Source organism: Haliotis rufescens, unplaced genomic scaffold (assembly GCF_023055435.1).
Source record: "Haliotis rufescens isolate VD_foot unplaced genomic scaffold, xgHalRufe1.0.p SCAF_1, whole genome shotgun sequence".
In the NCBI taxonomy this organism is placed as follows: Eukaryota; Metazoa; Mollusca; class Gastropoda; order Lepetellida; family Haliotidae; genus Haliotis; species Haliotis rufescens.
This window is the reverse complement of record NW_025963779.1, coordinates 36,987,529-37,000,074: the sequence shown is the minus strand read 5'-3', so window position 1 is coordinate 37,000,074 and position 12,546 is coordinate 36,987,529. Positions and strand designations below refer to the sequence as shown.

Sequence of the window (12,546 nt, the reverse complement as noted above, 5' to 3'; positions counted from 1 at the left end):
TGTTCTTTACCCAGGATATCAGCAAATATCGCCGTGGGTGCTTGTTAGAGCGGGGCGTTTATTACGTTGAATATGGTACACATATATGCAATACCTTGTCTGGCAGTTGTGGAGAAAATCACAGATTAAAAGTTGACAGTACTTTCTTATACATGTAGTTTGCCAGCAAGACAGATGTAATGCTATGTTTTGTCAAACAAAGACTGAATGATACACTATGATATTTGTAAAATAGTAAATATTATTTAAATCCCTAAAATCAATTTAGAAAATACCCGAAAAAATGGAAAAGGAATGATTCAAGGAAAACTATCTGGCTTGGAATTTCCTGTGATTGAACTTAAATAGTCCCTACATAATCCTATTGACACTGTAGATTAATGTCAGTACTTAGTTTCTTTTCTCAGACAATGGATATCGCAGTATACTTTTATGGTCCAAGGGCATTTTCCTTCCTATTTTTCCATGCACGCAGAAGACACGTTCCCATGTGGTGAGGACACCCTGCGCATGTGATAGTGACCCAACCAGGCTATAACATGATGCAGGAACGTCTTGTCTGCATTAACCTGCCGGTATATCAGCTTTCCTTGAAGGAAATGTTACACCGTCAGGTTTACTCCCAAAAACACAACTTTGTTGCTCATCCAAACATCCCTGTCCATCATCTGTTCCTGCAAGTTAATATCTATCCCCGTAGGTCACATGGGGCACAGCTGCCATGCATGAGGTTGCACGTGCAGTTCAATCCCATAGCACAGATAATTCTGGATGATATCACTGACAGAAAATTTCAAGAATATGCATGCTATACATCAGAAACTTTCCAGATTGATAAATATGACTTGTTTGAGTATAAAATATAATATTTTTCAAATATAGAATAAACAATTGTTCATACTCTTGATAAGTAATTAAAAGCAGTTTCAGCCTTCCTGAAAACATTTTGGGCAATGTTTTGTAAAGGTGACGTAGAGTGCTATAGAGTCAGTGGCAATACTGTAAGTGGAACATTCTCTACACAATAGGCATACTTCCTGCTGAGTGCTCCTCCCTGCCAGAACACCTATGTATGGAAAGAAACACCTTGTAACAATCACATGGTAAATGTATAATACTAGTACTCAAATTATTTGGATAAGAGGCTACTCTGAAAGGGTTTCTTGACCTTTTGCCAGAGCAATTCATATTACTTTCAGGTATTTATTTTCATTACATGATAGCCCTTGCTGTACTTGAAAGTGGAATCCATGCAATAAACGAGATAAAACTTCTGTCATGTACATACAAAATGACAGTCAGTTGAAATGAATGTTATTGAATTCCGCTTTGATCTTCCTCTGCCGTTCTCTCCCACTTTGCCCCTGGATAACCTACCGTAGTTGACGACATAAGTGGTCTATAGATCTTTTCATTTTTTCATTATTCCTGTGCCTTTCTTGGCCTGGTGACCATTTCCAGTCTAGGTCTAGACGGTGAAGTTAGTAGGGCTGGATATAGATATAGAACATAGAGATTGGTAATCATTAATTAAATATCGATCAATTATCAACAATTATCAGCCTGAACGAAATCAGCATAGTTCACTTCAATGGTGAGTAGTGTCACATTTATACATGGACTACTTTGTGGACATTTGAGAGAGAACAAAAACTGTCTCCAGTAGTTGACATGATTGACAATAACAAGTCTTTTTTGGTGAATTTAAAAACTTGATTTCATCACAATAGTTGATGTAAGGTATTATCGATGACACAATTTTCATATCAATAATCATTAATATTTTTCCCATTGACAAATTTCAATTATCAAATTTTTAAGCCAGCCTTTGAAGTTATTGCCTTCTGTGAAACTGAGACGTGAGTAATTAAGGTTATCAGAAACTGCTAGATTGAGTTACATAATAATATTAGAGTAGGAGACAGTTAAGTTAAATGTTAGCTTGAATGGTACCTGATTACCTGATTGTTAGAATAGAATGATCCAGGCAGAAAAACATAACACCAGATTGTTAAACCATCTTTGTAATCTTTGGATTATTCCATTATAACAGTAGGTATTGTCTTCATTGATCACCTTATCATCTGTGTGACAACTTACTATGTGACAACATACCATGTGACAACTTACCATTTGACAACTGACCATGTGAATACTAATTGTGTGACAACTGAGTGTGACCATTTAGTGTGTGACAACAGTGTGTGTGACAGCAGATTGTGTGTCCATATACTCTGTGACAACTGAGTGTGACAACTGACCAAGACAACAGAGTTTTTCAACTGAGCGTGTGACAACAGAGTGTGACAACTAAGTGTGTCATAACTAAGTGTGTGACAACTGAGTGTGTGACAACAGAATGTGTGACCATATCCTCTGTGTGACAACAGAGTGTGACAACTAAGTGTGTCATAACTAAGTGTGTGACAACTGAGTGTGTGACAACAGAATGTGTGACCATATCCTCTGTGTGACAACAGAGTATGACAACTAAGTGTGTCATAACTAAGTGTGACAACTAAGTGTGTCATATCTAAGTGTGTCATAACTAAGTGTGTCATAACTAAGTGTGACAACTAAGTGTGTGACAACAGAATGTGTGACCATATCCTCTGTGTGACAACTGAGTGTGTGACAACAGAGTGTGACAACTAAGTGTGTGACAACAGAATGTGTGACCATATCCTCTGTGTGACAACTGAGTGTGTGACAACAGAATGTGTGACCATATCCTCTGTGTGACAACTAAGTGTGTCATAACTAAGTGTGACAACTAAGTGTGTGACAACAGAATGTGTGACCATATCCTCTGTGTGACAACTAAGTGTGTGACAACAGAATGTGTGACCATATCCTCTGTGTGACAACTGAGTGTGACAACAGAGTGTGACAACAAAGTGTGTCATAACTAAGTGTGTGACAACAGAATGTGTGACCATATCCTCTGTGTGACAACAGAGTATGACACCATATCCTCTGTGTGACAACTGAGTGTGTGACAACAGAATGTGTGACCATATCCTCTGTGTGACAACAGAGTATGACAACTAAGTGTGTCATAACTAAGTGTGACAACTAAGTGTGTCATAACTAAGTGTGACAACTAAGTGTGTCATAACTAAGTGTGTGACAACAGAATGTGTGACCATATCCTCTGTGTGACAACTGAGTGTGTGACAACAGAGTGTGACAACGAAGTGTGTCATAACTAAGTGTGTGACAACAGAATGTGTGACCATATCCTCTGTGTGACAACTGAGTGTGTGGCAGTGGAGTGTGACACAACTGACCGTGACAACAATGTTTCAACTGAGTGTTTGACAACGGAGTGTGACAACTGTGGCAAACACTTGAATTAAACTGGATAAGTCTGTGGGAATTTTTCAGGCAACCTAATCTTGAACTCAATACATGTATAATGTTCTTCCTCTGACACATTAGTATACTTGAGAGTTTGTTTTACCTTTACCCTTGTGAGCAAATCAGTATGGTACAGTACAGTTGTATAGTTGTATAGGTTCAAGCTGCACAAAAAATAAAGAAATTTGTTTAGTCCAAACTTCCCATGTTTTTTGTGCAAAAGAAAGCTTACAAAAGCTTACAACTGGTAAATATGCTCAGCACAAAAAAAGGTGACACATTGCCATGTGCTTTTCCGTGTCAATTTACGAAATTAACATTTTTACGATTTTATGATACAATAAAAGTAAAAACATTGAGATAATTCTAAATAATAATGCTTACAACATTTCCTGGCCGAAATTTCCACACATAACTTTGCTTGGTAAACCTCAGTGACCACAAAAAACGCAGATCTTCATACCTGTGTCCTCACTGCAGTGAGCACAGAAACCCTACTAAAATCTGGGTAAAATTGTTATTGTTTCAGTGCCTTAAACTAGAAACCGGATCAAAGTACCAGAAACATGCAAATGGAAATCATGTAAAATACTTCTACAAGAAAAATCCTTACAACATGTGCAAATTAGCCTGAGCCCAGTTCCCCTTAGAAGGATGAAATCAGGTGTTCAGGGTTCTGGACACATCTTTTATAGACTGACTTTCCACCCTCTCCCATTTATCATGGGCTTTACGCTACACTGAATCCTACATTAGCAAATGACAGATGCTTCTAATAGGATACATGAAATTGTCGTGGGTAGATAATAAGCATGAGTCTGGACTAATAACTAGAGGTGAGAGTTGTAATAAAAATGTTCTGCTAATCAGAATGTTAGATTGTGGTTCAGTTAGCTGTACTATTCCAGTAGTAAGTGTTGAAGAAAGGATGTAAGAAGGGTACTGATAGATTCTTGAGAATGCTGTTGATAGCACTCAGCTGTAATCTTACACAACAGAACTGTTAAAAAAAATAAATGACTTTCGCCACGCGGACAATGAGGTATTTCAGTTTTGTACTTTGCTTGTATGTAATGCAGTGTTGCCTGCACAGTTTGAATACGGTATATCAAATATGATTTGTATGGAACACGTACAAATGTGGAGAATTGTCTCTCGACCCTGGCACCTGTAATCCAAGGCTTTAGTATCTATAATCTGGCATTTTTTCACCACTGACTCATGGTGTGTAACTGGGTTATCTTTGAGCCAGGGTGAAAGTTTCACACTTTCACGTTCAATATTCTTGATAGGGTGCTAACTGCAGGTATATTTTGACAACTGAGCCCAGAATTTGGCTGTAATCTTTGTAAATGGAAAACTGATTCAATTTTCACGATTTGAATCATTCTGAAGTGTGGATACCAAGTTTGGGTTGCTGGGATTACAAAATTCAAATGTAATCCCTCCCTCTTTGTATTCTAAGGTTGCCTGATTTGTATTTCATACAGTTCAAATGTGTATTCTTTGAAGACATCTAAATTTGAGTGGGAATTTGGGGTTAGTAAAAAGTATTTCAGACGGAACTCCAGAATGACACAGATCAGTTGTTGCATCTGGAACAAGATTAATGAATGGTTGTCATCATTTCCATCAGTCTTCATGGATTTGATACTTCTAATTAATACATTTAAAATTCTGCAAATGTCATTTTTCACCTGATAAACAAAGAAAACACCTCGGCCGATCCAGAGGGAGTTCGGGCAGGGGTACCCACCTTTCTCAAACATATAAACATATTGATGTATGAGAAAGCATATAACTAAATCATTTTGTAACATGTTTTCAACAAAAATAACAATAAATTGACTAATTTTCTAATGAAAAAAGCAAGTTGTTTCTGAATTATGTTCAAACTTAAAGCATGATTAAAGTGGTTATGACATTATTTGTGTTATTACAGTAAGTTGGCAGTAACATCAGAGGTGAGTTATTGTATTGGCCCAGCAGTACCATCAGCTGTGGAAATTGGCACTAGTCCTAGGCAAACAGCCCCATAAGTTGAAGTATTACAAGGACCAGTAGAAAATTGCCATTTTTAAGTGTTTTGCTATGTGTTATCATTTTGAGGACTAAATATGTTAACTGATCATATTTGCTGCAATGTCATAATAGAGTATAGGTTGATTCGCCAACACTGACAGAGTGTTGGCGAGTGAGTGAGTTTGGTTTTACGCCGTTTTTAGCAATATTCCAGCAATATCAACCTGGGGGACTGTTGATGGAACTCTTATGGGATGGATATTATGACTAAGTCAAAAAGTAGATAACTAAAACCTTGCAATTTTGTCCAAGCCCTTACATAAATGAAAAAAACTCTTCACTGACTCAAAGCTACTGCTTGGCCTCCAGACTAATGCTCAGTCTCTAAAAATATATAATTTTGATGGAAACAAATAACTCAATTTACATTAACGAGGAACCCCAGTGAGATGGGAGATTCAGAACCTGAGGAAAATCTAGACTTGCTTCATTTAGGACTTTTGCATTACAGAAAGGGATGAACGGAAGGGAAAATAATATGGTTCAGGGACTGTGAGACCGACTACTTTGCCTCTATCTCTTAATGGATAATTTCATAAATGGTGCTTGCATGGCATGAAATGTCCAGGGGGTGAAGCACTTTGTGTCGCCAGTGTTCACTGCAAGAACAACCTGCTGGAAAACAATTTAATAAGTCACTGAACCCCCTCTACAGACTTAATCTAAACCTTAGTTCTTTTATAAATCCTCATGAGAAAATAAGCTGGGACTATCAAGAGCTTGGTGGACACAGACAACCCTTTTCATATTGGATGTCACCGAGGAATATGAATTAGGTGGCTTTGAAATGAAATCTGTGATGAGCCGTGGTGTTGGGGACAGATGACAAAGGCGCCTTTTTTCTCCAGGTGCCACTGTAAGGGATTACCTGTGACCCATGGCTGTTGATAGGGGATCACATTGCTTGTATAACACTTAAGTTTTGTTCCTGAGTGTTGATAATTATGTGTCTCTGCTGATATGTACAGTTGTCTTACCCCTTGTCTGACATTGTGCTTCATCCACACATCATTAAGGACTTAATTGAGGTAATGTTTTGATAAAAAGTAAACATCTGTCGGATACAGGATATTATCATGTTTGTGTAAAATAAACATTACAGAAACCTGTCTGATATATTTATAACCTGAAGTCGTAGGGTTAAGATAGAACCCGAGTCCTGAATGGTTTGTGCTCAGTTGATGTTTTATCACCTGCAGTTTCTTATAATTGTGTCTGGGTGCTGATTTGGTAAATCTAAAAGCAGACTTTAAATCCTCGTATGTCATGACCTGAATGCTGATAAAGTTTACACAATGACGCCTCAAAGCTGGTCAAGTGAGTTGGATGTGTGTAGCCACGACCTCAAGTTCTTTAGCAAGAGATACCACACCTTTTATTTCAGTTAAAAATCATTCCCATGCCCGAGTGACTTTATTGAGCCCACTGCATGAGGGAAATCATACATCCGAGTTGTCTGTGGCTAGTGGAAAGTGTCTGGGTTAATATTAAAGACGGGTATACGGTCTGGAACAGGCTTGTTTTTTGGGCTGAGCCATATAAGGCTGTGGTGTGAAATAGTAATATGAGTGATATCTCCAATATAAAGCCCAGAGCTTTATGCATGGTCGGTGAGCGTGTGTTCTTCTTCACAGTGGGAGAATGCTGGTATCATTGAGTCTAGGTATATGAGAGACACAGCCACTTTCCCCAAGTCTGGGTGTATAAGAGAGAAGGCTATCATAGTTCATGGTTCTCTGCGTCTCTTGATTCCATGGTACAAGGAAAGAATGATTCATACATTATGGCCAGACAGGTTTCTTGCTGTGGAGGAATCTTCATTTCTTCAGTGTGAACTGCAAACGTGTAATATCATTGCTTGGTAGTACTCACTACTTACAGGACAAATTTGCTGTGTCAGATTTCCAGAGGATACTTTGAGAAACTGATTGTCAGTTTTCTTGAAAAATAGTAATCATAAAAATACATTCTGTAATTGTATTGTGGTTGTAAAAAAATGTAGATGCTAGATCAGATCTAGGCATCTTCTTCAGACAATCACAACACAGAGTTGCTACAGAGAGGGACATGGTTAAATAACAGATAGGTTAGCAACAGGAACAGACAAAGTGTTTCATAACAATCTGCAAGAAAACTACCAATATGACTGACTTGAGCATATGCCTGAATCAATGTGTCCACTATCCTGGATTATGCAGATAGAATTTGTTTTCAAAGATATCCAAGCTTTTGTGTGATATTGCAAAGCCAGTCAATCTGTGTGCTGGTATTGAATATTTCAGTCCTAGGTTGAACTGTTCACTGATTTGTGCATGGATTTTTCAATAGATTTATTTGTGAATCTAGAGCTGTTTGGTTGGGACTGCGAGTGTTTGCTGGGATGTGTAGTATGACCATCTCCATGGACATAACCTGGATTTACCCTGATGACTAATCAGCAACTATGTGTGAGGGAAACTCACCATGACCATGTGATGGAAATGTACCCAACATCACGATATCCATAATGGAAGAGGAATTGGTACTGTTCCTGTGATTTGAATGAAGAGGTTTGAAGGGTGTCTCAGATTGTTGCTGAAGGTATTGAAACAGGGAAGGATCGTTCTATCACATTAGTACTATTTGATCCTCAGATTCTGGACAGTGAAATACTGTGACATTGTAACACCATCAAGCAAGCAGACGACAGTTGTCTGTCTGATGTTTGTAATCTGCTGAAAGTGATCCACTTGCAAGAAATGTTCCTCTGGGCATTGGTCACATGACCCTGTATATCCACTCAAGTGCACATGATTATTGATTTGTGTCAATTCACTGGATTTAAAAACTTAATTTACAATTCATACTGAAGTGTTTAGGAATTCTACTTGAATTATGCAAAAATGTGCTCTACTAAGAGTTGTGCTTTATCAGTGTCAAAGTACTTCTGCTGTTGTTTTTTTCATTCGTTTCCAAAACATTACTTTAGCCTGTGTCCTTTGTGTTAATGATTATTTAAAGCTTGGCTGCCTTATCAAGACTGTGACTAAGTAAGGTGGTATTTTGTTCCTGTAACCTGAAAGGTTGACCGTGTCACGTTATATTGTTGAGGTGTGAAATATTATAATTTATTTGCTGGGAATTGAAAGGAATATTGACCCAGATTTTGGATTGAAAGAAGTGTGGACCAATATTTGTCCATGACAAACCTCCAAACTTAAACAGTTTCTTGACTTGTCGCAGATGAATGACACCCCAATGTTTGATCATTACCAAAAATATTTTTCATTAACAAAGTTTTAGATCAGAAATATTTCAATTATATATATATAGACTTCCAGATACAGCAATTCCAAAATCATGGGAAACTGATAGGGTCATAATAAATAAACAGTAGCTGTTAACTGAGTCGATGCACAATACAGCTTGGTGAATTATCAATAAAAACTAACCTCTGGTCCAATTGATTAGGGCATTTTCACAATACTTTCAGATGTATATGTGATCATTATCTGGAATCTACCAGTAAAATATCCTATGCAAATACAGGCGAGTGAGAGCCTTGTAACATGTGGTAGCAGTTGACAGTCTCTCCACGCCACCAGCCCTGACTGTACAGCTGTTTACTGGGACCCGTGTTCCGGCCAGAGGTGTGTAGCCTACTGCCCAGCTGACGTGTTGACCAGGAAGCATATAGTCCTACCTGGAATCTACCCTCATCCACGACTGGCAACACAGGAGGACTGTATGTACCCACGGATCAGGTGGGTAGTGTGCTCTGTGGCTAAGCAGGACGTGTGCTGTGTGCACTGGGGCCTGATACCGGGACGGTATAGGCAGCTGATACCTGGTTCGTCGTCTGCTACTGGGATACGATTCACTGGATACCTCCAGCCATCTGCTCGTGTGTCGTACACTGGATACTTCCATTTATGTAACAGCAGAGGTGGATCTAAGCCATTGAGTAATTTGTACGCAACTGCCCAGAATGACGAGGTAATTCTGACTGAACAAATGTGTTTCGGTTTATAGAGGAGCTAAGTGTCACCTACCATTTGTTATATGATTACGATACACAGGACAAAGTGTTGTGGTGACAGGATTGATCTATACCGATAGTGTCTCTCCTGTGTATGCATGTCATGTGTTGTTACAGACGTGCATATATACACTGGTCATGAGATGTATGTGTATGCTGTTTCTATCAACTGAAGCTACCTCTATACCATACAGGATGCAGTTGACGTCGATAGGGATGTAAATACTATGTTATTTTTTAACAATGTTCAATGAATATACAGTCCACCGGTAGAGATTGGAAGCCTGTGGTTCTTGTGCAAGGAGTGGACCTCAAAAATAAATACTGCTTTGATAAGATTACCTTGCCCTTGAGAGTTGACTTTTCACAAATTGTTTGTGGAGAATCAACCGTGCTGGGTTGGTTTTGAGATTTGAAAGCAAGCGGATCATATCTTATCTAACGCTGTGACTGGAGTACTTCTGATATAGGTTACCTGGATATTTGGTACTTTTTTGTTAAATCAGATCAGTGAAGTGGCAGTGATTTCTGTAATGTGTTGAATGTCAATTTAATTGACAGTCATGTCATGACCGGTGATGCTAGTTATGGTCTGGAGTTTATGAGAGTGCTGATGAGAAAACAGTGTCAGTGAGGTTGCCCGGGCTCCACCTTCCCCACTGTGGCCACTGTGCTGGGATACATTTCTCCTTGATGGACAGATGTGATTGCACGGACTATGAAATCAACAGGTAATGTTCAACCAGTAAAATCATGGTTGTAGTTGTTAGAGGAAAGTTATGTTTGAATTCCTATTTGTACTATGGGAAAGGCCATGTGGTAGAGATATGCTTGTGTGTTGTTGATAAGACTGAAGCATGTAGGTTATGCATCCAGTCAAGTTTAGAGACAATATTGTACAGTAAAACATGATTTATTTCATAATATATGATGATCAACATGAAGACTGAATCAAATGACTTTTTCCTGGGAAACTGCATTTTATTGATGTTTACAACATCAAGCTGCAACTCGGTTCAATATTGATCATTCAGAATTTCAATGGCATGACAGATTAATTGTCACTTGAGAGTTCAAAAGTCGCCATTTGTAGTATGAGCATATGGTACTATGCAAGGTTATAGTATAGCAGGTCACTAATATACAATACATACTGTACGTCAGCGTATTACAAACATAAACATATCACACCTGCCTTTCATAGAACTTGTTTCCTTTGCTGATATATGTACATACTGATTCAGCCTTGTCTGTTTTGAATCACCACGTAATAGTAAATATAGTCAGTTTTACAATGCCGGTGAATATCAGTAAGCCCAAGTTTTTAGGGTGTAACGCGTAACCTCCAAACGATCATGTGGCTCTGTATTCCCATTGTATTCTGTGTATGTCCCAGTCTTCTGCTTCAGTTCCTGTGAATAAGTATACAGGATCACTGCTTGTCTTATCTCATCAGGGGAGCATGATCTGACTGAGAGTCTTGGTTTTAGATCCCACCATAACTAATTGTAATGAATCTTTGACATACAGAGCAGTATTTGCTAGATATGAAGACAGAAGGTATTATAACTGTGACTTTATGTCTTCAGGAATACCCATTGAAAACTGGAGTAACAGTGGATTGTACTAACGTGGTAGGGCCAGTGTAGAAATGTGGTTTGTTCTGCAACTTACAGGAGTCACATGTGGATCAAGTGGTCAGTGCCAAATTAAGGAATTGGCAACCTAATAGAGATAACTTTCTGCTTGACCGTTCTGACCCTGCCAATTGGATGCTGATTGGTAAAGCTAATCACTGTCTCAAGCCACAATTAATCCATACACACTGCTGGAAAGATTGGGATGTTTGGACATCGTGTGAAAACTGGGATATCAACTCCATTCCTTGATGTGGGATAACACATACAAATGATATCATAAGGATCTTCATTATCACCACAATTTTTGAATATTGAGACTTTAACTGGCTTTAATGTCTGGAATATTTCCCATGCGTGAGTTCAGTAAGCATGTAGAAGACCTGGATGTGCTGCCACACCCCTTGTCTTACAGTAAGTTCGGGGGGATGTACCACCGCCCGTGGTCATCAGTGGTGGAGCTACCTGTCACTAATGCCCACAACTTCAGCTGCAATGTCCTGCACAGCATCGGGGACTACTACCAGCCCAGCAGAGACTCCGGGTCCCTGACGTCCTTCTACTCGGAGGACTCGGAGGAGGTCACCATCTCCAATGTGTTCGAGGTAGGAGTCCATGGGACAAAAAATACACTTCAGGTTTAGAAATCATGTAGCATCTCTTTCATCCTCACTCACTGTTCCTTTGACTGTCTGTTGTACTCTATTTGTCCATGTGTCCATCTCTTCTCTTCCAGCCTCAAAGACCTTGATAATCTTTGTAAAAACTGGAAGAAAAGTATGTGTTTGAACGTCAGTGATGTTTTGTATGTATGTGGACATGAAAGTGTGTTTTCATTCTGAAAGTAGAGCAACTAATACTTGAATTAAATCTTAAATAGGTTTGAATGAGTCTGGAATTTAAGATATGAGTGAGAGGAACATAATTTAGGTTACAAATCAGGTGTATTTGTGTTATTCACAAGCAACATTTTGTGTATGTTCAACATTCAGACGCTGTAAATAGCCTTCAAGCACAAGTATGTCAATGTTAGTCGCTGTTCATAAGGTCTCAGTCACAGTATTTGCAGTTATGTGCGATTATTAGCTTAGTCACCAAGGATATATGCAAAATTTAATCAGAAATGTATTAATACCTATATCATATCAACATATTAAAATTGACTTCTATTTGCGATTACCAATCTACAGGTTATTCAATCTGTCACTTTTTGCGCAGTTTACTATTATGTATATTGAGCCACAACTCTCCCAGCTGTTGTTGCCGCCAACTTCCATCATAAACACGTGGCTATTGTGAATACAGGTAAAATGCCTTCAGGTAGAAATCAGGTAATGCATGACAGCAATAATGTACAGAGGGCCATGCCAGTCACAGTGTGTAGATATACTTTCCAGTTTGTATATCACCAGAAGCCAGCTTGCATCCAGCAGTGATATACTCCAGGCC

General features: G+C 38.7%; 1 protein-coding gene across 4 annotated transcripts in view; it reads left to right on the top strand.

The window, feature by feature from the left end:
- The window catches only part of LOC124135704 (death-associated protein kinase 1-like), a 165,375-nt gene that overhangs the window by 84,371 nt on the left and 68,458 nt on the right, over nt 1-12,546 (top strand). The window contains exons 1-2 of one of the 4 annotated variants that reach the window (XM_046501185.2): nt 8,979-10,191; nt 11,050-11,702. The exons of the other annotated variants lie outside the window; for them this stretch is intronic. Of the exons in view, the coding sequence (XP_046357141.1) occupies nt 11,433-11,702 (270 nt within the window). The 5' untranslated portion in view covers nt 8,979-10,191; nt 11,050-11,432. Of the gene's footprint in view, nt 1-8,978; nt 10,192-11,049; nt 11,703-12,546 lie in introns of those variants that run through there. 4 annotated transcript variants of the gene reach the window in all.